Source organism: Takifugu flavidus, chromosome 7 (genome assembly GCF_003711565.1).
Source record: "Takifugu flavidus isolate HTHZ2018 chromosome 7, ASM371156v2, whole genome shotgun sequence".
Taxonomy (NCBI): domain Eukaryota; kingdom Metazoa; phylum Chordata; class Actinopteri; order Tetraodontiformes; family Tetraodontidae; genus Takifugu; species Takifugu flavidus.
This window is the reverse complement of record NC_079526.1, coordinates 14,310,179-14,338,139: the sequence shown is the minus strand read 5'-3', so window position 1 is coordinate 14,338,139 and position 27,961 is coordinate 14,310,179. Positions and strand designations below refer to the sequence as shown.

General features: G+C 44.9%; 1 protein-coding gene and 1 long non-coding RNA gene across 4 annotated transcripts; one reads left to right on the top strand and one right to left on the bottom strand.

The window, feature by feature from the left end:
• The first annotated feature begins 53 nt into the window (after positions 1-53).
• Positions 54-27,761, top strand: LOC130529203 (fibronectin-like). Of its 2 annotated transcripts, none has more exons than XM_057039201.1 (28): positions 54-320; positions 492-752; positions 862-1,125; positions 1,379-1,642; positions 1,773-2,033; positions 2,321-2,581; positions 2,870-3,130; positions 3,315-3,575; positions 3,672-3,932; positions 4,311-4,829; positions 4,919-4,968; positions 5,118-5,328; positions 5,479-5,739; positions 5,838-6,098; positions 6,211-6,471; positions 6,627-6,887; positions 7,041-7,301; positions 7,387-7,644; positions 7,761-8,024; positions 8,493-8,753; positions 8,864-9,124; positions 9,254-9,514; positions 9,679-9,936; positions 10,048-10,308; positions 10,521-10,808; positions 26,655-26,891; positions 27,247-27,312; positions 27,383-27,761. In XM_057039201.1, exons 1-28 carry the CDS (start codon positions 113-115, stop codon positions 27,661-27,663), a joined length of 7,083 nt encoding a protein of 2,360 aa, XP_056895181.1. In that variant the 5' UTR covers positions 54-112; the 3' UTR covers positions 27,664-27,761. The 2 variants fall into 2 exon arrangements, with proteins under 2 accessions (XP_056895181.1, XP_056895182.1); XM_057039202.1 differs by lacking the exons at positions 26,655-26,891; positions 27,247-27,312; positions 27,383-27,761 and adding exons at positions 11,350-11,586; positions 11,942-12,007; positions 12,078-13,845.
• Positions 19,771-26,462, bottom strand: LOC130529204 (uncharacterized). Of its 2 annotated transcripts, none has more exons than XR_008951505.1 (3): positions 25,912-26,462; positions 20,446-20,561; positions 19,771-20,306 (listed from the first exon to the last, which is right to left on the bottom strand). It is a non-coding gene; the product is annotated as an uncharacterized LOC130529204 (long non-coding RNA). The 2 variants fall into 2 exon arrangements; XR_008951504.1 differs by having other exon boundaries at positions 20,496-20,561.
• Positions 27,762-27,961: the final 200 nt, after the last annotated feature.

Here is a 27,961-nt window from a genome sequence, read left to right as displayed (position 1 = left end):
AAAGGTAATAATTGTTTTACTATTTCTACCTCTTTCCAATATTCCTCCAGTTCCATGTATACCTCACCTATCAAATGTGGAGATCGACTGCTTAGCAAACTCAGCTTGGGTGATGTATGAGGAGTCAGATGGTGCTCAGGACTATGTTGTCATGGCAACAGACAGTCTAGGCAACAGCCAGATGTATGAGTGTAACTTCACAGCAGACGGGGTTTGTAGTTTGCCACCACTGGCATGCAGCAAAAACCTCACCTTCACTCTCAAAGCTGCCGACCAGCAGTGTTCCAGTGCACCCAGCAATGCCGTCACAGTGGAAACAGGTACATTAAAATAGAGAGAAGACAGAACGTCCATATTTTACAACCACATCAGCTCTTCTGCTGACAAACAAATTGATCAGAATAGTTCAAATCTAAACATAAAAACTTGAGCTGTACAAAAGTGATTATCATTAAGTTATGGTCATGTTATTCCTCATTTTCCTTCCTCAGCTCCATGTCCTCCTGAGGACATTGAGAAATCCGTGTGGTGTGACAACCACACAGCAAGCATCTCCTGGTCAGTCATTCCCGGTGCTGTAACCTACACAGCAACACTGGAGCAGATCAATGGAAACACCACCTGTTGTACCACAGCAGACACCAGCTGCCACATCTCAGATCTCCCCTGTGGAGAAATGTTCATCCTGCTTGTTACAGCTGAGGGACGAACGTGTAACAGCTCCCAGAGTGCAGCAGAAATCATGAGGACAGGTATGCTCTATATTATGCCCAGGCATTCCCATTTTAGCAAATATGGAAAAGACTTTTTGAGTCTCTGATACTTAATTAAACTTTCAAAATTCTAAATCTCCCTCTACAGCACCGTGCATTCCTCAGAACCTCACGGCCAATCTGAGCTGCAGTGACAATGTGGCCTCCACATCCTGGAACTATGGCCAGGTACTGGGACAACTTTTCACAGTGACCGCTGTCAGTTCTGATGGCCACAAGGACGAGTGCATTTCTAGGGAAATCGGGTGTGACCTGACAGGTCTGCTCTGTGGACGGCATTACACGACCACCGCGTTGGCAGAGCACAGTGACTGCAAGAGCAAACCCAGCAACAGCATCACAATCAAGACAGGTATGTGCAGTCACCAGCCCCTCTTTTAGCTCCATGTTAAAGTTAGCACCACTATCTGGGTCATCGTAATTAATATATAGAAAGGGTTGTATGGTTGAATTTTTAATCTTAAATAGAAAATATATGGAAATTTCCTGATGCTACAACAGAGATTATCTCCGAAACTCATTTAATGCAGCTTCAGCGCATCATGGTCACTATTTAAAGTGTTAAGATGGGCCAGACACAGCTTCTCATTTATCTCCCCCACCAGCACCCTGCACCCCTGCAAACATCTCTACTGAGGTGGACTGTGAGACCAAGTCCTTGATTGTGTCCTGGCCTGAAAGCCCCGGAGCTGACTCCTACACTGCAACAGTGCTGGACAGTTATGGTCAGACCACAACCTGCCAGGGCACAACAGAGGGTTCCTGCAGTGTGATGGGCATTGCATGTGGCCAGATCTACCACACCTCTGTGGTCTCCTCAGATGGATACTGTGAAAGCCCACCCACTCCTGAAGTTGACACACCTTCAGGTAGGGCACATCATCCCCTGACAGAAAATGAAGAAGAAACCAATCCTGCTAAAACGACATAGCGTGCTTAAAAAAAGATAACCGCTAACCTGAATTTTAGAATAGAATAACTGTCTTATTGCCCTCTCAGTTCCCTGCAATGCGAGCAATATCAAGGCAGTGATGGACTGCTACACACTGACTGCCATGCTGGAGTGGTACCCCAGTGATGGAGCACTGAGGTATGAAGCTGTGGCCACATCTGCATCAGGCCACAACGTCACCTGTGAGACCAGCATTGCCAACTGTGACCTGGAAGGAATGCTGTGTGGCCAGAGCTACTCTGTGTCGCTCAGAGCTATTGGAGACACCTGCAGCAGCATTGCCCACATGACAGGGCAACTGCTCACCGGTAACAAAATATTTGTTTAAACTGCAATCTTATTATCACCACTTCTTCAATTTATACCTATAGATTTTGGTTCTAGGTGCAGTAATATTTATTTGAACTCCACCATAAATCTGTATCCTTTAAGGGATTTCTTATCGATATCACAACTTACAGTGCCATTTTATTCACATTGACAATATGCTTATTCTCATATTGCAAATCTTCATGGCATCAATTGTTTGTTTTCTATATTAGGTGTTCGTTGTTAGTTGTTTCTGCAGTATGATAGACTGATCTGTGTTTTTCAGAGCCATGCATCCCTGAGCACATCACAACACAGTACAGCCTGAACATTGGCCAGGTGTTGTGGGACCACTCCCTTGGTGCTGAGTACTACACTGTGGAGGGGGTGACACAGCAGGGCCTGATGGTCTCGTGCACCACCAACGACACTTACTGTGCTATGAATAACATGGTCTGTGGCCAGATGTACACCATCAATGTCACCGCACATAATCACGTGTGCCAGGGCGTGTCCACCTCGACTGAATCTGTCACGATTGAAACAGGTGAGAAAACAGCTACATGGAAGATTCTATTTTTATCTTTCTGCATTTGAAAGAAGAGGACTACATGGACTTTTTATATCTTACAATCGGGTACTTCCTGTTAAGTGTGCCTTCAGTTGTGAAGTATAGACTGTCAGGTTAATACCTGAGTGATTCAAACTTTGTGATAGATTAATACAAATACATGGACGAACTGATACATTTCAAATTTGCACAGATATCCAGATATTACAGACAATTTTTTTCTTATCAGACAATGTTTCTCTTTTCCCTCTTCCTGCCTCTTAGAGCCTTGCCCACCCAGAAACGTGCAAACCAATGTGCAGTGTCAGCACAATATGGGAACAGTGATATGGGAGGCAAGCTTTGGTGCAGTAGAATACGTGGTCACTCTTGCCGGGCGCAACGGCCACTCTCTCTCCTGCTACACTAATGACACCTTCTGCAATGTCGAAGGCCTCAACTGTGGAGTCACTTATTACACCAATGTCATTGCCATTGGAGAGGTCTTCAACAGTAGCAGTTCTTCGACTGTTCTGCTGGTCTCAGGTAATATTCACAGATTTATTAACTTCTTAGGCCTTTACCTCTCACCCACAATAAATAAATTCTTCATAGTATTCCTAAATATTTTTGGAGCAAATAAATGACCATTACACTTGGACAGTGTATTTTAAAGGAGCCTAGTAGAAGGTCATTGTGTGTCCGCTTCTGCTCAAATTTCACTCTGCAGCTCCATGCATGGCTGAAAGCTTGGCAGCTAGTTTGGACTGCTACAACAACTCAGCTGAGGTGTCATGGAGCTCAGTCAAAGGGGCAGAGTCCTACCTTGTGAGTGCCGTCGGAGAGAATGGCCACCGGGTTTCCTGTGAGACTAATGAGAATCAGTGTAATGTGACGGAGCTTCAGTGTGGTCAGGTCTATAACGTCAGCCTGACAGCCATCAACGCCCACTGCCAGAGAACGGCACAGACAAATGTCAGCTTTGGAACATGTGAGTCTGAATACGATTGTTGCTTGTAAATTTTCTTATTAAAATGTTTCTATTTGCATTTTTCAATTTCTCTGGCTAAATACTGTTCTTCACTAGGGCCATGCAAACCTATGCATGTCGGAGTTGACCTGCAATGTGGAACGCGTACTGCTAACTTGCACTGGGAAGAAGTGGAGGGAGTGGAGCTCTATGTGACTACTGCCACATACAACATGGGAGAGATTCAGCAATGCAATTCAACCAACTCGACATGCAACTTCTCCAATTTACAGTGTGGAAAAACTTATGAGTTTTCTGTTTCTGCTTACAACAACATGTGCTACAGTGAAGTCAGCAGCACAGTGGAGATTCAGACAGGTATGTTGTTTGAATTCAACCTTCTATCCAGAGTCAACTAATCCATAGGTTTAATTATCCCAAGAAAAGAGCATGGGCATGTTAGATATTGTGCCCTGTGATGGGTTAGTAACCCGTCCTGTGTCTATTCATACCTTTCACAAAGCAAATGGGATAGTCTCCAGTCAAACTAACTAATTTGGCAACAAAAAAAATATGTTTTATTGTAAAAAATCTCTCCCCTATTATTGATTAACAAAGTAAATCATTATCCATCTCTTTGGATGATGTATTTACTGTGTAATGCAGTTAAACATCCATATTCATCAACATAAATATACACAATTTGGGTATAAAATGATCGCCTCTGAACCTTTCCCTGTCAAACTCATCTTCCAGAGCCCTGTCAGCCCACTGGCCTCACAGTGAGTGGGTCATGTGACAATGAGACATTGGTCTTGGATTGGTCTGCAGCTGATGGAGCATTAATCTACACAATAATAGCCAAGGGAAATCTTGGATACGTCACATCTTTTCAAACCAATGAGACAATGGTCGAGCTCGAACTGCCCTGTGGACAGTTGTTTACCTTCACTGTCAGAGCACAAGACAGCCGATGTGACAGCGTAGTGAGTCTGCCTGAAGAATTCAAGACAGGCCCCTGCATACCTCAGCACGTGCAGAGTTTCTCTCACTGCGAGAACAATCTCGGCTCGGTTAGGTGGGCCAGTAGCGACGGAGCTGATTCCTACGTAGCCTTTGCAGTAGGACAGGATGGCCACATCCACATGTGCACCACAAGCACCACCAACTGCACCTGGGATGACCTACACTGCGGTGAGGTGTACACCATCCATGTTGTTGCCAATGACTACCTGTGCAGCAGCATGCCAAGCAACAGCACCTCGTTAAGAATGGGTGAAGTTTTGATACTGTACATCAACGTTCCCACCAATAATGCAAAATTGGGAAAGGCTCATTGTGAAACTTCTCTCTTTTGTTTTAAGCACCTTGTATTCCCCAGAACCTGACATCTTCTCTGAACTGCACGACAAAGGTGAACGTTTATTTGTAACAAATCATGTCTGCACTCTAACTTGAATTTGTTCAATCCCATTTCTATAAAGGGCTGTGGCTTGGAAAGGGTTAGGGTGAGGTATATTATGAAATAAGCTGCAATTAATATAATATCCAATCTGTTTTAAGGTGGGATCACTGACTTGGAATGCCACTGAAACTGCTGAGTTTTATATTGTGACAGCAGAGAGCATCAGTGGCCACAAAATGCAGCTCGTCACCAATGACACCTGGAGCTTTTTTTCTGAGTTCATATGTGGTCAGGAGTACTTCCTGTCCGTTCAAGCTGGAGATTCTGAGTGCACAAGTCGCCCCAGTCAGCCCTCACAACTTAATTCAGGTACATTGAAAACACTGGTTTTTAAATAGTTTTTTTTTTTTAATCACTCGTCCAATGCTAAGATAAACGAGAGCACAAATTACTGCCCTTCATAAAAAGCACAAGTTATAAAAGTCAGTTGACCTGTTGTTTTTTTGTTACCTCCCTTAGAGCCCTGCCCACCCACTGCCATCTCTAGCTTCATGAACTGCCTCTCAAACATCGCTGTGGTGTCCTGGACCGTCTCAGCTGGGTCGGAGTTCTATACTGCCCAAGTGACACAACAAGATGGACAGTCCATGAGCTGCTGGTCTGACAGCAACCAGTGTGGGATGCCAAGTCTTCTATGTGGACAGAACTACTCAGTGACTGTTGTCGCCTCAAATGAGAAATGTAACTCTGAGATCAGCGAGGCAGACTCACTGCAGTCAGGTTAGATACCCAGCAACATTTGCACTTCCTCAGGAATCCTGGTGCTGTAAAATGAAAGTTTAAACCTTTCTTTCTCTCTGTCTCGCTTGTATTTTCAGTTCCTTGTGTTCCTACTGACGTGACTGTGGTGATAGACTGCTCTAAAAATGAGGCTAATGTCACCTGGAGTGCCAGTGATGGAGCCTTGTCTTACAAAGCCTCGGCTCTGAGCACACAGGGATCCACATCCCTGTGTGAGACTACAGATCTAACGTGTACTTTGACAAACCTGACCTGTGGTCACTCCTACATGGTACAGGTCGTGGCACAGGATAATATCTGCTCAAGTTTACCGAGCCCAGCCAAAAGTTTCCAGTCAGGTAGAACAAAAACTACTTGAGTGTAGTTGATTTTAGTTATTATATTTGACTATCTGGCCATTAATGTGTGTTAACTGTTAATGTGATATCCTCTTTTCTTCCCATCTCTTAGTTCCATGCAAGCCTGTCCTCAACTCAGTGGTTCTGGACTGCTTTACCAACTCCGCCCTCTTAGACTGGACCAACTCTGAGAATGCCCTTAACTACACTGCAACAGCTTATTCCATGAATGGCCATGTTGCTACCTGCAGCTCCAACGTCACCAACTGTGAGCTGTTGAACCTGCAGTGTGGCCAGACATATAATGTGAGTGCTGTGGCCACAAATGAGGTGTGCAGCAGCGCACCAAGCACCAGTTTGCAAGTAGAGTCTGGTGAGTGGTTAAAACATGTAAATTAATATATTAATAGTTCTTATTATCACCTATTATAACTGCATACTGAGAAAAATAATATGCAGTTATTCTTTTAGTAAGGCAACAATATTTTGAACTTTAACTAAATGAGACCTCTAACTGTCCTCCTTCAGTGCCTTGTCCTCCTGAAAGTGTCAGACCCGTGCTTGATTGTGTTACTAACACAGCCTGGGTGGACTGGCAGGCCAGAAGCGGAGCTGATTTTTACATTGTGCAAGCCTTCGAGGGGGAAGAGCACCGTTCTGGTTGTGAGACAGCCACGCAGTCGTGCCCCCTCACAGAACTCTCATGTGGCGCCACGTACAACATCACCGTGATTGCAGCTAACAGTGTGTGTAATGCCTCGGAGAGTGCTGTGGCCCAGCTCAAAGCAGGTAAGGATGAGAGATTTCAAATGATGACCCTTGATAGCAGGACTGAGGTTAATGACACAGACATTTCAGTTTGGCCATCTGTGATTATTTTAAGCAGTATGTTTTCGTCATTAAGCCAACTCAAACCTCACAGTTGTTGTTGTGCTTGTGCAGTGCCCTGTGTACCGCAGCAGGTGGAAGCTCAGGTGCTTTGTGACTCTGGTGCTGTGTCCGTCTCTTGGGAGCCAAGTAGAGGGGCGTCATCTTACCAGACCATCGCCCAGGGCAACGGAGGCTATGCTTCTACATGCAACAGCAGTCATACAACATGTCTCTTCAATGATTTGTTGTGTGGCCTCAACTACTCCATCACTGTTAGTGCTTTAGATGGGATGTGTAGCAGTGCTGAAAGCTCTGTCGTGGAGCTGAACACAGGTAGAATCAACATTTAGCTATCATTTCATTTTCTTTTTCTATTTATCCTGAATATCCAACTCTAATTCTACTTGTCTTCCTCCAGTGCCATGTGTACCACAGCAGGTGGCAGCACAGATGGTGTGCTCTAATGACACCGGCCTTGTGTCGTGGGAAGAAGCAGATGGTGTGTCCTCCTATGTGGTGCAAGCTTCTGGGCCCAATGGTCATGAGACCTTGTGTAACAGCACCACAGCCAGCTGTAAACTTCCCAGCTTGCACTGTGGCCAAATGTATAACCTGACAGTGACAGCCCAAGATGGGCAGTGTGACAGCAGCCATGCCCCTCAGACCTTACAGTCAGGTTTGTATATTAGATATATTAAACCAAGTTCATACCAGGACTCAGTTCAAACCCAGTTATTAAGACTCTTATCCTCTAATATTTCACTTCATATCTCTTGACTTTGGTTCTCCCAGTGCCATGCAGGCCAACCAACGTCCAGGCTTCTCTGCAGTGCCACTTAAACTCTGCTGCAGTCACCTGGGAGAGATCCAGTGGAGCACAGTCATATCGTGTCGTAGGTGTCACAGAGGATGGAAGCCACCAGATCGAATGCAACAACACTGCGACCCGCTGTGATCTGACTGATCTGCAGTGTGGACGGTACTACAACATAAGCGTGTTTGGCCTTGATGAGTTCTGTTCCAGTGTGGAGAGCGACAAGGCATATGTGCGCACAGGTAATGGTAAAAAAAGAGGCATCCAAGAAATAACAGTATCATTTATTGTTAGAGATGGTGGAATATCTGGAGTCACTTATCCAATCACTTAATTAAATCTGAAACCTAAAAACAGTAATCGCACCTATTGTTTTATTCCGTCTACATTTTAATGTAGTTGTTATTGGACTTTTGTTACAGAATTTTAATTGTAAATATTAATAAAAATAAATAATAGACACCATAAAGGATATAGATAAGGATAAAAAACTTTATTGATCCCACATCGGGGAAATTACACGTTACAGCGGTAGCCCTTGGTGTACAATACAGAATAGTACTAAAATAAAAAAATAAAAAAGACTCTTATATTATGTACATTACTATGTACATTATACAGAAAGTAAAAAATTAAACAGCTAATGATATTCAGCTACAGTTGTTTTTTTGGAAATTGAAGCAACTTTTTACCTCCTCTCTCTTTATCAGCTCCTTGCACACCACAGGATGTGGATGTTATTTCACAGTGCAGTGATGCTTCCATGGTCGTGTCCTGGTCCAGAAACCCAGATGCTCAGGACTTCCAAGTCATTGTAGCAAGCAACACTGGTGCTCGACACCACTGTAACTCCAGCGGCACAGCCTGCACCATAGAAAATCTCCCGTGTGGACAGAACTACAATGTGACCGTGGTGTCTGTAAGAGAAGGTTGTGAGAGCCAGCCCAGCACCATAGTAGAGATGTCCTCAGGTGAATATTCACTGGTGAACTTTTTCTTTTCACATGCAAACTGAACATAGCTGTTGCAAATTGATGTGCTGCTTTATGTGGCATTTGTTTTTATGATTTTCCTTTCACAGCTCCGTGTGTGCCCACCAACGCCAATGGACACCTGGACTGTGTGTCAAACTCTGCCTGGGTGACCTGGGACGCCTCAGATGGAGCTCTCAGTTACACTGTCCTCGCCCAAGAGGTTGGAGGTCATAATTCCAGCTGTGCAAGCACCTCCTCCCCCTGCAGTGTACCTGATCTGAAATGTGGGACAGTCTACACCTTCTACATCACTGCTATCAACACACACTGTCACAGTAATCACAACACCAGCTTTGAGATTGAGACAGGTACCTGACTAAACTCTCTCAAATTGGTATTGCACCATTTTAAAGGCTCACCAGAACGAATGATTATTGTCCATTTGAATGTGGTATCTGTTTAAATATAAGTGCATTTAAATTAATTTCCTTCTATAGGTCCTTGTGCTCTAACATCCATCAATGTAGCGTCACAGTGCAACAGTAACACAATTTTGGTAGAATGGGAGCTGTCGGAGAACACGCCCCTCTACATGGTGACTGCTGAGGGTCACGACCAATCCCTCATCTCCTGCAACAGCTCGTCCACATCGTGTGAACTCCACAATATCCGCTGTGGCATGCTTTACAGCATCATAGTCTCTACTTCATCCGATAAGTGCAGCAGCATGAGAAGCCCGCCGAAGAAGATTAAAACAGGTATTTGTGCGGCATCACATGCTATGAAATAATTTAGCCCAAAACTCTGATAAAGAATTGTTTATTTTATATGAATACCACACTGAACCTGCGTTTACATTTGTAACAGACCAGAAAATCGCAACGTAGGGTATCTAAATAGAGATGTTTTGTTTTCTCTTTAGTGCCCTGCATCCCAGACAATATAACAGCTGTACCACTGTGTGAGGACAACGGAGCTATTGTGACATGGGGAAACTCGCCAGTGGCGACATCTTACCAGCTGACAGCTACAGGAGTAGATGGGCACTCTGCAGTCTGCAACACCTCTGTGAACAACTGCACCCTGGCTCACCTGCAATGCGGACAGTCGTACAACTTAAGCATCACTGCGAGCGGGGACAACTGCACCAGTTATCCCAGCACTACACTTTTCAGAACGGGTATAAACATGAAGAAATAAAATAGATAGTTTAATCTCTTCAGATTGAGAAATCCACCATCAGTTTCCCGCTTGATTCACTTAAATATGGTCTTTCTCTTTCCCCTGACAGTGCCGTGTGAGCCATCGGGTCTTGTGGTGGATCTCGACTGTGAGACCAGCTCTGCTACCCTATCTTGGGATGTGAGCGAGGGCGCTGTGGAGTACTTTGGCTGCGCCCAGTCTGAGGGTGGAAATATGCTCTACTGCAATAGCACTGACATCTCGTGCACCATCGAAGGCCTGGAATGTGGAGAAATCTACAATTTTTCTGTGGAGGCCTCTGATGATGTTTGCAACAGCTCCTTCAGTGAACCTGTGGAGGTCGGAGCAGGTAAATATTAAATTACACAAAACACCAGTACAACTGTTGAAGCTCTGAATGTTACTTTATTATTTTCTTTGCCAGACATGGATGGTAAAAAATAATGGTAAAATGATAGTTAAAACACTTTGGGACACTGCACTTGCGTTGAAGTTGTTGGGAAACTGATACTTTTCCATTTGTATAATCATTTCCTAAGATCTTCTTGATTTTCTTCTCAGCTCCTTGTGCGCCAAATGTTCTTAAGGTCCGAATGCAGAAGATAGGCCAATCTCACTGGGCTCTCACATCATGGGACCGCGTGAATTGTCCTGATGTTGAATACCTTGTAGAGATAATTGGCCAAATACAAAACAGCCCACATGCTCTGATGGCGGTCTCTTCATATTGGGTTTCCTCCACATACTTTGAGTTTCCAATGCCTTGCAGCACAGCTTATAACCTCACGGTTCGCTCTAGAAACACAGCTGGGGTCAGCGAACCGTCCAGCGTCTTTACAGGAATCACAGGTAACACCACATTCAACCACATGTTTAACCCTGGCAGAGGAGAGCATTTAAACTGATCATTTTATGCAATTAAGTATAACCTCAAATTAATGATAAAACTGGTTGAGGCCTTAGAAGAAAAAGCTAAGTAATATTGCAAAGGTGTCACTTTTATGTCTGGTAGTCTTTTTGACTTGGGTTGCAAATTGTATGCCCTCCTTTCAATTCAAACTAAATGATTAAATTTGGGACATGCACAAAATATTGGTGTAATTATAAATAGAAAAGCATTGTTAAAGCGGTGTATTATTATTAAACATTTTGTCTTTTAATTGGATGCCATGCTAAGTTTTGGGATATTTTTCTATGCTGGACTCTTTTAGAAAATGAGAAATTCCAAATCGTTTATTGATTTTAAAGTACGAATGGGCGTCTGAACTCTCAAGCATTGATATAAACCACTGCAAAATACGGAAACCACGTGCATTCTATTGCTTTAAGAGGAATTTCTTTTCCACATGCAGTATGGAAATAAACCTTGTGTCTGTCACCTCTTCCACAGTCCCCTGCGCTCCACAGAATGTTAAATACTCTGGCGGCAGAGAGTCTGCTGTGCTCTCCTGGAATGCATCAGTGTTTTCTGCTCGTTACACCGTTTACAATGTGTCAGGAACGAGCCGCGTTCAACTCTGCAGCACCACTGAACTCTACTGCCAGCTGGCTCCCTTTGACCCTGGTACCACTGAAGTGACTGCCAGCAACGTGGCAGGAGAGAGCATCCCTACAAGAGATATCACAGGTCAGCGTGCAGCCGGTCCAGGATTAGCCATGGGAACTTTGAATAGAGCTGACCAGGGTCTCACGTCACGTGTTAGAACTCAGCATCCATCCATAGCAACACCGGCACCTTTTGGCTTTTTAAACAAGCTGAATGTTTCAATGCAATCCACAACTACTGATAGTCTAGAAACTATTTTTGTAGCTATGGTCTTTACAACTTTTGCACATCTAACAAAATAAAAAAAGACAATCTGTAGCCTTGACTTAATGTGACTGATCCAGCCATTTGCGTCTGTATACCTGTATACTGAAAAACATGATAAGAATTTCCCTCTAATCAGACATGGTTTTAATATGTTTATTGCTTCTCTCAGGTCCCACGGGGGCTCGCAGAAAGAGAGAACTAAAGGCAGCTCATGTGTCATCCCTTTTAGACCAAGGTAACTATAGTCCCCCTATATCATAATCAGGCTGCTGCCTTCATGATAAAACACTCTTCTGGTGTCACAGGGCTTGAAATACCAGAAGTGGTGACCGTGAGAGTGAATTGGGATTCCATGTATATCGAGTGGACTGCTGTGGTGGAAGCAATTGAATATACACTCATGATCGAGGAGGAGAACGGCCAGCAGCCAAACCAGCTTATTAGAGTGAGAGCTACACAAGGCCCTTTCTACAATGTGACCGATCTCAAGCCCGGGACAACCTACTGCATCAGACTGGCAGTGAAATACACAGTGGACCAAAGCGGCTTCTCCAAACCAGTTTGCAGAACCACCAGCATCTCTTAAAGAAGCACGACAGATTCACTTAATTAGGCATGGAATACAAATACCCTTCACTGTCCATCCAAAATTGTAAAGACTAAAGTTGTAATCGGAACATGAAAGTTTACTGAGGGATTTATTACGAAACTTGGAGTTTTGTTATCCTTTGTTAGGAATAGCACATTTTGATCACCATCTATCATAGGCACATTTGGCATTCTAGCTGTCAAAAAGGCATGATTAGCTTTAGCAGCTATTAAAAATTGGAAGATAGGCTCTTAGATCCAAATGAGTATTCCTCCGATAATAAATACTGTTGTAAAATAAATGAATAATTTATCCAGTAATAAGTTTAAAAGATTAACTATATTTTCTTTACAATGTTCCATTGGACTCTTTTGTCTCAACAATAGTGAAACTTACAAAGCAGGAAACCTTTATTGAAAAATAACAGCAGATTTCAGTTCCGTCAGATCTTTTTGCATTTTAGTGCAAAGAATAATATTTTATTATCACAAAAAATATCTCTTGGCCTCCTGTAGGTTCATTTCCTGTAAAAGAAGTGGCACTACATGGTGCAATAAATATTTTAAATTTGTAGAGGAAAATTCCATATTTAAGAGAAAAGAGAGAAAGTAAGAGAAAGAGAGAGGTAGGGGGGAGAGCATGGATGAAGATTATTAAGACTATTGCTCCTTAAAAACATGTGAGGTGAGAACAGGTGTGCAATGACTAAGGTTAGTTTAAAGTAATAATATTGATGAAATAAAATGAAATTGCCAATAAACATTCTGAGACATATCACAGCAGGTTAAATGAAAGATAATATATCCATGTCTGAGTACAGGAAGTTTGGCTGTTGAGTGAAAAGGTAAAACACAGTTTATGGGTGAAAAAAATAAGTTATAATTTGAATAATATTAAAATTATATATGGCAAAAGACTGAAAAAGGCTTTGAAAGTGTATTATGAAGTGGATGTAAGCTATTCTGATGGTGACTAAAGGTTAATTCAGCTGTTTTATCCCAATTCTGTCTCGAATGTGTTAATATTAGGCATGTTACACAGTCTGATTATTACTGAGTTCACTTAAGGTGTTGTCGAACATATTATACTTAATAAAGGACATAATGAAAATGTATCAACATATAAAAGTTTGTGACACATTTGAGAATTTTGTTTTTCACTTCTGAATCTGAAATGATTAATTTTCAGTTTCTAATCTACAGATCAGGTGACTTCACATATAATATTGATACCTTTTATTTTCAGGCCCCGTCATCACATAAAAAATTGAGCATGTTAATTTAATAATCAACAAGATAATTGCCATTTTTGTCTTCCAGTGAGTTTGTAAGTGGAATTAAATATTATATTAATATGATGTTAATATAATGTTATTGCATTATTAGATAGCATATGTATATATAGACAAACAAGGACATTAATATGAACACATTTTGGCTGAAAAGAAAACAGTTGAATTCTGAATAAAACTACATGGAAAATGACTGTATATCATTTTTCAGGTGTTTTTCCGCACCTACACAAATCACAATTCTGTAATTTGATGAATTTAAATTTGGCCATTTACTTATTTATTATATGATGGAAATGAATCATAAGACAGGTTTTAAAAATGATTCTAAACCATGTTTAGGCCATGACTGTTGAAATGTATGTAATAGCTGCAAAAACCAGACTATAAACAACTGATATGCAAAAACATAGAGGATAATATCACGTATCATGAAAGACGAATAAGCATAAATGAAAACTGACAGAAAATATTCCCAGTACAGAAAAAGGATTTAATGTGATCACAGGAGGTGGATGAAGCTGAACAGATACTGACCACAAACTGTATCAATAACAAAATCAAACTTAGAGTGCAGTGGTTGCTTTTCTCTCAGAAACGTTTTATATTTACATTATGATGACACAATTTGAATGAGAAAACGAGTCATTTTCAATTGCTGATCTACTCCTGGTCATCGTTTACAGAATTTGCAGCTGACAATGAGTTTAACTGAGTTTCTAAACCAGGGGTAAAAAAAAGCATAGACAATAGGATTTATAGTAGAATTACAATAGAACAGAAGAATATAACCTGTTAAATCTTCATTACTTTCTTGTAATATCAAAGTAGAAATATAATAGGGGAAAAAACAGATGAGGAAAAAAAGAATGATTATCCCGAGTTTTCTCGCAGCTCTCAACTCTGATTTCATTGAAGTCACAGTTTTTGACCCGGTTGTTGAAACCTGAGACCGCATGGCACGTGCCTGTGTGACAGCCACCACAAACACTCTGGCATAGAGAACTATAATCACAGTTAGAGGGCCATAAAATGTGATGATTATATCTGCAATATATAAAATGTCATTTAATAAAAGGGGGCATTTCTTGTAGCAAGAACTGGAATCAAGGTGTAAAAGGTTATCTTTTAGCAGTATGAGACTGTAGATAATAGAACTGATCCAACACACAGACACACAGATTTTAACTGTATTTGGTTTGATTGAGGAATAACGCAGAGGGTAACAAATGGCCACATAACGATCTACTGATATCAGCACCATGTTCCCAACAGAGGCAGAGGTGAGTACAAGGCTTAACAGGTTGAAAAGAAAGCATATAAATGAACTAATGCACTGACAGGAATCCAGGGTGGCGATCATGAGCGGCATCATGGCAAGGCCCATCAGAAGGTCAGACACTGCCATGGAGAGCAGGATGAGATTGGTGGTGGTCTGGAAATGCCTAAAGGATAAGGATAAACTTTAAAGACAGATATCATTGTTAATATCTACAACTCAAATCACAAATCTACAGAGAAAACAAGAAATATGTTATCACATATCTGTGCTACTTTACTGGTAAAAAAACAACCAGAATTTAGCTGTACTAACACAACTTATAATTCAATAGAGTGTCTTTGCCTGAAATGAGAAATGGAGACAACAACCACTAAATTGAGCACCACAGTGAGAGGAGGAAGGCAGACTAGAGCTGTACTGGTGAGAGTGGATTTCCAAGCATCAGACATGAGTCTGCAGGAGGTGTTGAATGGAGAGATGGAGCCATCTCCATCTTCCAGTGACATCACCGTCATCAGTGTTGCCGTGAAGTGATCACTGCTGAGGTACAGCAGCTGTTTAGGTATCCTCAGATGGAATATTTATCTTTACTGCCACCTTCATTATAATCTTTGTTTTTGCCCTCCCACCCTCTCTCCTTTCTTTGCAACCATCCTACAAAGTGGCTGTCCATCACCGGATCAACCTAATACTTTGGGAATAAAGCAGCCACAATTTCTAGACTGTGACTTTACAAATTCCCCTTGGTGCAAACCAGATTTCTGTAGTTTGTCCAGCCTTCATACACACCATAAATGAAAATTTCCGCCAGTATGCTTTAAATTAGGAGACTGTAAATTATTCACAACAGTATTTTAATAGATGGTGAATAAAAAGAGAATTAAGATGTCTTTATCAACCTCTGGACAGCCTTTTATTTGGTGGATTCAATTTTTCTTTTCCAGATGTACCAATCTACTTTGGTGCAATTTACAAGTTCTGTTTATATTATACATTGACATTATCTATATGAGACACACATGTAGTGACTTCAAGTTATTGATTGAGTGTCTTTTTTGTGTTTTTTCCTGTTCGTTCCCAATTCAAAGGCAGGCTGGTCTGAAACAGCACCACACTGTAGCTTTCCTGGGTCGATTGGATCTGCAGCTTTAAAGTCCCAAATGGACCTGGCCACTTTTCCCGGCGACCGATTCGTAATTATTATGCAAAACCATGACGTCACTTTACAGGCACCGTAAATAAATTGAGTGCACTACGTAGTTCACTCAATCCATGTCCCCCATATCACTCAATCCATGTCCCACATGTAGTGAGTAGTGAATAGGGAACGAGTGTGTGGTTTCGGAAACAGCCTTGGTGAGCTGTTCTCTGCCGAACCAGGGTGCACTCCTTAGCCATCTTGAGCAGACAATGGGCCAGATTCACGAAGCGTTCTTACGAACAAATTTGTTCTTAAGTCCCATTTACGAGCAGTTTACGAAGATTGTGGCATTCACCAATTTCTTCTTATCCTGGAATTATTCCTAGGTAAGAACAAATCCTACGAACACTCAGGAGTACTCTTGCGCACATTTCAGTGCCGACATGTTGGCATGGTTGGGTTTTCTTCTCTTGTGCAGTTCAATAAAATTCAATATTACAATGATAATTCTGTCATATTTATTTATTTATTTGTTTATTTCCTATTTTTGGTGATTTACGGAGAATTTTAAAATTACGTAAATGTGCCAATGACTTAACATTAATCAACCAAATTGGAAACCATGCCAAAACTGTCTTTTTATTTGATTTTATCTTGATTTATTTTATTAGGGGATCGAGGATATGCTCTGGTTGTTGACACCACTGACCACCTAACCCTCAGACTCCACAATTTTATTCAATCAGATGCATGCGCGCAGTTGCTCCACCATTGAACGCACCATCGGCATGTTAAAGGGGCGCTGGATGTGTTTGGACACAGAGCCACAACCCCGTGAGGATGTGCGTCCTGACGCAATGATGGGGCCAGACTGCAGGCACGCGGTTCACGTTCGAGCGCGATTAATTGCCCATTTGTGAATAAAATGCATTATTTATTCGTTTTTTTTTTTTACATTCTTATTTTTTTACATTCTCGTTGATTTCTTTAAGCGTGTTGGCTATAGTCATCAGGGTTGAGGAAATTTTATCAAGCGTGTTAGCCATCCTTTCTTGATTGTTCAACACGGCGTCAGAAATCAGGCGTGGAGAGGCAAGCTTTGGGCATTTTGCTGCTTTTTGCTCTGTCGACAGGGTCCTGCTGCAGTTCCTTTTATGGGCATTAGTGGGCGGTGACTTATGCTAATCGTATGTTAATTAGACTCACCTGGCACGCGCTTTCAATTTACGAACAGATGGCATTCATCAATCTAAGAACACAGCTGCGAACAATTCTGGGGCTTACGAACGCGTTGGTGAATCCGACGTAGGGTTTTCTTAAGAAACTTCTTAAACACAACTTAAGAAAGAATCTAAGAAGATTCTTAAGAACATATTGGTGAATCTGGCCCAATGAGTATTTTTCAAGATTAGTACGAAAACTGTGTAAATTCTCAGTCATCCAGGTCATTGTATCCAAGGTAGTTCCAGAAGGCTTCTTCAGAACTGAAGAAGCCTTCTGGATAGAAGGCGAAACGTCTTCAAGAGAAGAAACCCAGTCCAGTTGACAGAGAAAACTACCTTGGATCAAGATTAGTACCCATTTCTTTTTATGGTTTGTGGGACAAGTGCTGAGGATTTTTATTGCAGTGTGACCTGGTTTTATGGTTAAGAGCCCAGACTACGCTCAATGGGCCAGATTCACGAAACGTTCTTACGAACAAATTTGTTCTTAAGTCCCATTTACGAACATTTTACGAAGATTGTGGCATTCACCAATTTTTTCTTATCCTGGATTTATGCATAGGTAAGAACAAATCCTACGAACACTCTTACGCACATTTCAGTGCCGACATGTTGGCATGGTTGTGTTTTCTTCTCTTGTGCAGTTCAATAAAATTCAATTTTACAATGATAATTCTGTCATATTTATTTATTTATTTGTTTATTTCCTATTTTGGGTGATTTACGGAGAATTTTAAAATTACGTAAATGTGCCAATGACTGTTGAGAATTGTCTTTATCTTGTTGTTATGTGTTTCACCATATGTTTCTGTCTTCTCTTAGAAGTTAAGCAAGGTAGACTCATTAGCAAATGTAATAAAGAACAGAGACATTCCATTCACAGGATTGTTGTTTGTTCCACTGTAATCTCAGGACCAGTCAGGCAGGAGGTGTCAAACACTCATTGTAAACGGGACATCAGGGGGGTTGATGATCACATTTGCATGAAGAATGGGATCTGGCCACCTGGGAAAACAATGGAAAAGAAGAACTCTACCAACACCAAATGGGACTGGAGGAAGAGGACGAGGCCATCCCAGCAGGGGATCTGGATTGGATTGCATGAACATTGTGAATTTGCATGTGTGTGACTATAAAAGACTGGGCCAAGGGATAGTTAGGTTGTCAGACTTCGTGCCCTGACAATTAACTCTGTTGTTGCTAGGGTTATGAACTGGCGCGGAGCTCTGTAATATTTGTATCTCGAATTGGTTCTATTGTCAAATACATTTTGAAATTGGCATTTTTCTTCTTGAAGTCTTCATTCAAAGAACACGCGGATTAGCAGTTACAATACGGGAGGTATTGCGATCCAACATGACTTAACATTAATCAACCAAATTGGAAACCATGCCAAAACTGTCTTTTTATTTGATTTTATCTTGATTTATTTTATTAGGGGATCGAGGATATGCTCTGGTTGTTGACACCACTGACCACCTAACCCTCAGACTCCACAATTTTATTCAATCAGATGCATGCGCGCAGTTGCTCCACCATTGAACGCACCATCGGCATGTTAAAGGGGCGCTGGATGTGTTTGGACACAGAGCCACAACCCCGTGAGGATGTGCGTCCTGACGCAATGATGGGGCCAGACTGCAGGCACGCGGTTCACGTTCGAGCGCGATTAATTGCCCGTTTGTGAATAAAATGCATTATTTATTTGTTTTTGTTTTTTTTTACATTCTTATTTTTTTACATTCTCGTTGATTTCTTTAAGCGTGTTGGCTATAGTCATCAGGGTTGAGGAAATTTTATCAAGCGTGTTAGCCATCCTTTCTTGATTGTTCAACACGGCGTCAGAAATCAGGCGTGGAGAGGCAAGCTTTGGGCATTTTGCTGCTTTTTGCTCTGTCGACAGGGTCCTGCTGCAGTTCCTTTTATGGGCATTAGTGGGCGGTGACTTATGCTAATCGTATGTTAATTAGACTCACCTGGCACGCGCTTTCAATTTACGAACAGATGGCATTCATCAATCTAAGAACACAGCTGCGAACAATTCTGGGGCTTACGAACGCGTTGGTGAATCCGACGTAGGGTTTTCTTAAGAAACTTCTTAAACACAACTTAAGAAAGAATCTAAGAAGATTCTTAAGAACATATTGGTGAATCTGGCCCAATATTACCAAGATTAGTTACATTTTTAGCCTTCTCCGGGACAGAGTCCTTGCTTGGGCAGAGGCTGTGAATTACAGTCATCCTTTTGTATCATGTTCTTTTGAAGTAAATATGAACTTTTTAAAATCTTTTTTGACAATTCCCGTTATACCAGAACTGCCTCCAGTCGCTTGTTGGGACTATGACAAAGGTCCTGGTCTGATTATTTGATCGACTTTTGTGCTGCAGGGAGTGTTCATTAAAGTACTTGATTGCCCATCATCCCCCTGCAAATCTCCAGTTCCTGGCAACTCTTGTCATCCGGATGGATAACATACTATGGAAAAGGCACCAGGAACATATAGTGGGTCAAGCGAGTGCCCCTCCTTGCCAACCATCTTGCATTGCCAGGACTCTGTTCCCCAGACATTTTCCAGTCCACATAGTCAGTCGGCACATCCAGCCTATCCTGTGGGGGAGGAACCCAGGCAATGAGGTCACCTCAGATTAACACTAGAGGAAAGTGTCTGGAGGTTCCGGGCAGATGTGTGCCTTTATTGTGACAGGACTGGTAATTATTTTCCCCCCTGCAGCATCACAGCCAAAGGAACCGGCCTCACCAGTGAGTTTGGGGACACTGGTGAGTCAGATATCTGAACCTAACTCTTCCCCAAGGCTAGAAGTCAATTCTTCAGACAGTCGAGCTATATTATCTCAGCACTTAGGAAAAGACAGGAAATTGCATCACTGTGCCTTCTTCTCAAGGCATCTTTCTCCCCGGAGTGCAATCATAATGCTGGCAACCAGGAGTTGCTATCAGTCAAGTTGGATCTGGTGTAGTGGAGGCACCGTGAAAGTGGTCCACAACCCTTTGTGGTATGGACAGAACATAGGAATTTAGTGTACATTCGACAATGTAGCGTATACTCGGCATACAATAAATAGACTGAATTCTTGGCATGCTCTTAGACCCTGTTCTTCAGCTGGTTTAATTCCACCATCACCTACCATATTGTTTCCAAGAACACCAAACCAGATGCATTATCCTCCCTTCATACCTCAGAGGATGTAGATGCTACTGCAGACATCATCGTCCCTGGAAGTCGGGTTGCGGCACCACTTACCTGGAGCGATGAAGAATAAGAGTGTGACGGGTGCAGTTTAGGACCCAAAAGCAGCACTCTGGAAAGCTGGACCGTAGTAATGACTTTTATTAACCCACGGGCAAACAGGAACTCAGGCAGACCAGGAAACACAGGAAATAGTCCGTTCTGGGCCCGCACAAAGTCTATGAGTTGCAGGCTCAGGGAGTGGGACGAGCAGCAGCGAAGTCGGGGCCGGGCGGAGAAGTCTAAACCAGGTGAACCGACAGGAACCAGAGACGCTGAGGCAGAAGTCGTAGTCAGGGGCAGAACGCTGGTAGGTCGTCCGGGGAACAGGCAAGGCAGGCAGAACGAAGACAGGCAGGGTCGGTAACGGGTAATCCGGCAGGGAAACAACGCTGGAAAGTCTTGCATGAGAGCAGAAGAACAATCTGGCACTGAGTAAGTGTGAGGCTGGAGAATATATACACTGGTAGGTGAGCTAATTGATGAGTGAGGGCAGGTGTGTGATCAGTGACTGAGAGCAGGTGTGTGATCAGTGACTGAGAGCAGGTGTGGTGATCAGAGGGTGTGGTGTGAGCAGGGCAGTGGAAAAGTACTGAGACAGAAGGGAACTGGAGAAAAGGGGCTGTGACAGAACCCCCCTCTCAAGGGACGGCCCCTGACGTCCCAAAAACAAAGGCCAAGCTGAGCCGGGTGGGTGGAGGGGGGCCTGGAGGAGGGCTAAAATTCTTCAGAGGCCTCCGTCTCAGCTTCCTCTTCGTCCTCATTGCTGGAAGCCTCGGATGACAGGGAGGACAGAGTCTCTAAATTGGCACCGCCACCAGCATTGGGGATCTTGGGCTGGTCAGGGTGACAGTGATGGAACTCGCGGATGAGCTGCGCATCCAGGATGTGACGGGCCGGGACCCATGACCTCTCCTCTGGGCCGTATCCCTCCCAGTCTACGAGATACTGAAGACCCCTTCCACGGTGGCGGGGCGCAGCAGGCGGCGAACTGTGAAGGCAGGACCCCCATCAATAATCCGTGGAGGTGGTGGCGGCTGAGAAGCAGGCATTAACGGACTCTCTCGAACCGGCTTGATCCTGGAGACATGGAAGGTTGGGTGGATCCGCATGGCACGGGGCAGAGGTTGCAGGTAACCGGCAGGGGCCTGGTGGGAGGACTTGTGCAGACTGCAGATCGGGCAGGCGTTGACAAACTCTGGTGTCCTCCTCTAAAGTGGGCCACCAGAACCGCTGCTGCAGGACCTCTTTAGTGCGCTGAATCCCTGGGTGGCAAGTGAGCCGGGGGCCCATTGTAGGACGTCAGACCTCAGACCGTCCGGGACAAACAGGCGGTCAGGAGGGCAGGAGCTGGGACCAGGTTGGTTCTCCAGGGCAGCCTTTACACGCTCCTCCACCTCCCAGGTGAGAGAGGCCACAAGGCAGGGAGCAGGGAGAATGGTGTCTGGGTTGAGGGCAGTGTCTTCTGTTCCCAGGAACTGGCGAGATAGAGCGTCAGGCTTGACATTGCGGGAGCCCGGCCGATAGGAGAGGGAAAAGTTGAACCTGGTAAAGAACAGGGACCACCTGGCCTGACGGGAGTTCAGTCTCCTAGCCGACCGGATGTACTCCAGGTTTTTGTGGTCCGTCCAAACCAGGAAGGGCAATTTAGTCCCCTCTAACCAGTGACGCCATTCCTCCAATGCTAGTTTCACTGCCAACAGTTCTCGGTTCCCAATGTCATAATTTTGTTCTGCCGGAGACAGACGTCGGGAGAAAAAGGCACAGGGGTGCATTTTCTGGTCATCCGCAGAGCGTTGAGAGAGAACGGCGCCGATCCCCACATCAGAAGCATCGACCTCTACTACGAAGTGCCTTTCAGGGTCAGGAACCAGGAGAATGGGAGCTGAGGTGAACTGGAAGACGGCCGGGGGCATTAGTAAGGCCGAAAGGCACGACCAGGTACTCATAGTGTCCAGTGGGTGTGTTGAAGGCGGTCTCCCACTCGTCCCCCTCCCGGATCCGGACTAGGTGGTAGGCATTGCGGAGATCCAACTTGGTGAAGACCATGGCCCCCTGAAGCAGCTCAAAGGCTGAAGCGATGAGTGGGAGAGGGTATCGATTCTTAACCGTGATCTCATTGAGGCCCCTGTAGTCGATGCAGGGCCTCAGGGAACTGTCCTTCTCCACAAAGAAGAACCCTGCCCCAGCAGGCGATGAGGAGGGACGGATAATCTCGGCAGCCAGAGCAGTCAGGTGATTGATGGTAAAGGCAACCCTCGCCGCCTCTGAGGCGAAGGTGTAGGGCTGCAGAGCGAACAGGATTGAACAGTTCGTGAGTTACGGATTGCAGCCCTCTGGGTCCCCAGAATAACGCTCTGGGGTTCCCACCCGGGGCTCTGGAACAGTGCCTGGTGGGGGAGCCGGAACCGGAGGAGGAGGAGCTGGAGCGGCCGGTTGCGACACTGAGACCACCAGCTGTTGGACCTGGGAGGCTACTGACCTTAATGCCTGCTCTAGGGCCGATGCTGTCTCCCGAGCCTCCGCAGCATTGGAGGCTAGCTGGGCCTCGAATTGTTGGAGCCTTCCCTCCACTTGGTCCAAACGAGACTGAGGTGGTGACGAGTGTGCTGGGTCCATGTTTGGCCAGATTGTACTGTGACGGGTGCTGAGGTGAACCGGGCCTTGAGGTTCTGGAATGCCTCCTCGGCAGCCTGGGACCAACGGAAGGGTACCTTGGAGGAGGTGAGAGAAGTGAGCGGAGCGGCCACGGTGCTGTATCCCCGGATGAACCTCCGGTAGAAGTTGGCGAATCCCAGGAACCGTTGCAGCTGTCTCCGGGACGGGCCAGGAGGTGACGGCAGAGACCTTGGAGGGGTCCATCTCTACACTGCCTTGACCGATAATGTATCCCAGGAAAGAGACGGAGGTAGCATGGAATTCACACTTCTCGGCCTTGACAAACAGCGAGTTCTCCAGCAGGCGTTGGAGGACGGCCTGGACATGATGCACGTGTTCCTCCTTGGAACGGGAGAAGATCAGGATGTCGTCCAAGTAGACAAACACAGTCTTGTTGAGCATGTCCCTCAAAATGTCATTAATGAGTGCCTGGAAGACGGCCGGGGCATTAGTAAGGCCGAAAGGCATGACCAGGTACTCATAGTGTCCAGTGGGTGTGTTGAAGGCGGTCTCCCACTCGTCCCCCTCCCGGATCCGGACTAGGTGGTAGGCATTGCGGAGATCCAACTTGGTGAAGACCATGCCCCCTGAAGCAGCTCAAAGGCTGAAGCGATGAGTGGGAGAGGGTATCGATTCTTAACCGTGATCTCATTGAGGCCCCTGTAGTCGATGCAGGGCCTCAGGGAACTGTCCTTCTTCTCCACAAAGAAGAACCCTGCCCCAGCAGGCGATGAGGAGGGACGGATAATCTCGGCAGCCAGAGCATCATTAATGTAGACCTCCATGGCCTCTCTTTCTGGTGCAGACAGTGAGTAGAGACGACCCTTGGGAGGCGTGGTGCCGGGCTGAAGGTCTATGGCGCAGTCATAGGGTCGATGAGGGGGCAGGGAGGTAGCCTTAGCCTTGCTGAACACCTCCAGGAAGTCATGGTACTCAGAGGGTACCGCAGACAGGTCGGGGGCCGGAATGGATTTGACTGATAATAGAGGCGCGGCAGCTTGATTAAGGCAGACCTGGTGACAGGAGGAACTCCACCCCAGAATGGAACCCGTCGCCCAGTCAATGTGGGGGTTGTGACGACGGAGCCAGGGGTAACCAAGGATGAGTGGGAGGTGAGGTGACTTCCAGACGTAGAATTGTATGGTCTCGTGGTGGTTGCCCGACAGAAGCATGTGGATGGGCGTGGTCTGGTGAGTGACAGGAAGGCGTCGCACTGGGCTGCTGGGTTCCAATCACTAAGCCGGGCCCGGGTACGGAAGTCGATAGCGTAGTCAGCAATGGGCCGACTTCCCTGCTTCACGCTCATGAGTCCCCCGGTGGCATCCGGACCCAGAGAAACAGGCCCAAAAACCTTACGAAGTTCCGCAGAGAAGGCCTGGAAAGAGGAACAGGCCCGTGTGCTCCTCTCCCACTCTGCCGTTCCCCACAGGCGTGCTCTGCCAGTCAGGTGATTGATGGTAAAGGCAACCCTCGCCGCCTCTGAGGCGAAGGTGTAGGGCTGCAGAGCGAACAGGATTGAACAGTTCGTGAGGAACGGATTGCAGCCCTCTGGGTCCCCAGAATAACGCTCTGGGGTTCCCACCCGGGGCTCTGGAACAGTGCCTGGTGGGGGAGCAGGAACCGGAGGAGGAGGAGCTGGAGCGGCCGGTTGCGACACTGAGACCACCAGCTGTTGGACCTGGGAGGCTACTGACCTTAATGCCTGCTCTAGGGCTGATGCTGTCTCCCGAGCCTCCGCAGCATTGGAGGCTAGCTGGGCCTCGAATTGTTGGAGCCTTCCCTCCACTTGGTCCAAACGAGACTGAGGTGGTGACGAGTGTGCTGGGTCCATGTTTGGCCAGATTGTACTGTGACGGGTGCAGTTTAGGACCCAAAAGCAGCACTCTGGAAAGCTGGACCGTAGTAATGACTTTTATTAACCCACGGGCAAACAGGAACTCAGGCAGACCAGGAAACACAGGAAATAGTCCGTTCTGGGCCCGCACAAAGTCTATGAGTTGCAGGCTCAGGGAGTGGGACGAGCAGCAGCGAAGTCGGGGGCCGGGCGGAGAAGTCTAAACCAGGTGAACCGACAGGAACCAGAGACGCTGAGGCAGAAGTTGTAGTCAGGGGCAGAACGCTGGTAGGTTGTCCGGGGAACAGGCAAGGCAGGCAGAACGAAGACAGGCAGGGTCGGTAACGGGTAATCCGGCAGGGAAACAACGCTGGAAAGTCTTGCATGAAAGCAGAAGAACAATCTGGCACTGAGTGAGTGTGAGGCTGGAGAATATATACACTGGTAGGTGAGCTGATTGATGAGTGAGGGCAGGTGTGTGATCAGTGACTGAGAGCAGGTGTGGTGATCAGAGGGTGTGGTGTGAGCAGGGCAGTGGAAAAGTACAGGGACAGGAGGGAACTGGAGAAAAGGGGCTGTGACAAAGAGAAGCATTGCAGCATGACCCAGATCCAGGTGATGGCCTGTCTAATTGTTTGTCCTTTCACAAGTCTATATTGTCGCAGGTGCTGCAGTGGGCAGACACATTTTGGCGGTCACCCCAGTTTGCAACAGACTTTAATCTTGCTCAGATACATTTCTGGTGGCCAACGGCAGCAGACACTTGGGAATCTGTTTCTGCCTCCACCATATATGCCCATTACAAGGCCTCCCAGCAGCCACCATTTTTTCACCATTCCCTGGCAGGCAGGTCTGAAACAGTATCTCACTGACCTGCAGCCCGTCTGGATTGACTGGATCTGCAACTTTAAAGAGCAGCTTGTTTTTCCTCTCATTGCCAGATCATTATTGATCATCTGTGGTCATACTCGACTCCCTTTTAGTGAGAATATTTTAAGGAGTGTTACCAGTCCGTTGTTGGGGTCCAAGGTTCCGGGTTATTTGGTTTTTCCTGCGATGGACAGCAGCTGGCGCTGCGGGCAGGCACACCTGTCGGCTATTTCCATCAGGCCACCTATTTAAAGAGGGAGCGCCTGCCTACCAGCGTCAGAGTGTTTTGGTGTCTTTTTGGACTTTTTATCACTGCATTCTTGCCTGCTTTCGGGTCCTGTTAAAACCCAAAACTTAACAGAACACTGACAGAACACTGTCTTGGGTTGCAAATTGTATGCCCTCTTAATTTAAACTAAATGATTAAATTTGGGACATGCACAAAATATTGGTGTAATTATGAATATAAAAGCATTGTTTAAGCGGTGTATTATTCTTAAACATTTTGTCATTTAATTGGATGCCACACTGAGTTTTGTGATATTTTTCTATGCTGGACTCTTTTAGAAAATGATAAACTCCAAATCGTTTATTGATTTTTAAGTACAAATGGGCGTCTGAACTCTCAAGCATTGATATAAACCACTGCAAAATAAGGAAACCACGTGCATTCTATTGCTTTAAGAGGAATTTCTTTTCCACATGCAGTATGGAAATAAATCTTGTGTCTGTCACCTCTTCCACAGTCCCCTGCGCTCCACAGAATGTTAAATACTCTGGTGGCAGAGAGTCTGCTGTGCTCTCCTGGAATGCATCAGTGTTTTCTGCTCGTTACACCGTTTACAATGTGTCAGGAACGAGCCGCGTTCAACTCTGCAGCACCACTGAACTCTACTGCCAGCTGGCTCCCTTTGACCCTGGTACCACTGAAGTGACTGCCAGCAACGTGGCAGGAGAGAGCATCCCTACAAGAGATATCACAGGTCAGCGTGCAGCCGGTCCAGGATTAGCCATGGGAACTTTGAATAGAGCTGACCAGGGTCTCACGTCACGTGTTAGAGCTCAGCATCCATTCATAGCAACACCGGCACCTTTTGGCTTTTTAAACAAGCTGAATGTTTCACTGCAATCCACAACTATAGATAGACTATAAACTATTTTTGTAGCTATGGTCTTTACAACGTTTGCACATCTAACAAAATAAAAAAAGACAATCTGTAGCCTTGACTTAATGTAACTGATCCAGCCATTTGCGTCTGTATATCTGTATACTGAAAAACATGATAAGAATTTCCCTCTAATCAGACATGGTTTTAATATGTTTATTGCTTCTCTCAGGTCCCACGGGGGCTCGCAGAAAGAGAGAACTAAAGGCAACTCATGTGTCATCCCTTTTAGACCAAGGTAACTATAGTCCCCCTATATCATAATCAGGCTGCTGCCTTCATGATAAAACACTCTTCTGGTGTCACAGGGCTTGAAATACCAGAAGTGGTGACCGTGAGAGTGAATCAGGATTCCATGTATATCGAGTGGACTGCTGTGGTGGAAGCAATTGAATATACACTCATGATCGAGGAGGAGAACGGCCAGCAGCCAAACCAGCTTATTAGAGTGAGAGCTACACAAGGCCCTTTCTACAATGTGACCGATCTCAAGCCCGGGACAACCTACTGCATCAGACTGGCAGTGAAATACACAGTGGACCAAAGCGGCTTCTCCAAACCAGTTTGCAGAACCACCAGCATCTCTTAAAGAAGCACGACAGATTCACTTAATTAGGCATGGAATACAAATACCCTTCACTGTCCATCCAAAATTGTAAAGACTAAAGTTGTAATTGGAACATGAAAGTTTACTGAGGGATTTATTACGAAACTTGGAGTTTTGTTATCCTTTGTTAGGAATAGCACATTTTGATCACCGTCTATCATAGGCACATTTGGCATTCTAGCTGTCAAAAAGGCATGATTAGCTTTAGCAGCCATTAAAAATTGGAAGATAGGCTCTTAGATCCAAATGAGTATTCCTCCGATAATAAATACTGTTGTAA

Bases quoted from the DNA above. Each gene is read 5' to 3' on its own strand.
- LOC130529203 (XM_057039201.1), top strand. From the start codon at position 113: ATGTATGAGGAGTCAGATGGTGCTCAGGACTATGTTGTCATGGCAACA. The intron at 8,025-8,492 runs GTAATGGTAAAA...TCTCTTTATCAG, and splicing joins CAAGGCATATGTGCGCACAG to CTCCTTGCACACCACAGGAT. The intron at 9,937-10,047 runs GTATAAACATGA...TTCCCCTGACAG, and splicing joins CACTACACTTTTCAGAACGG to TGCCGTGTGAGCCATCGGGT.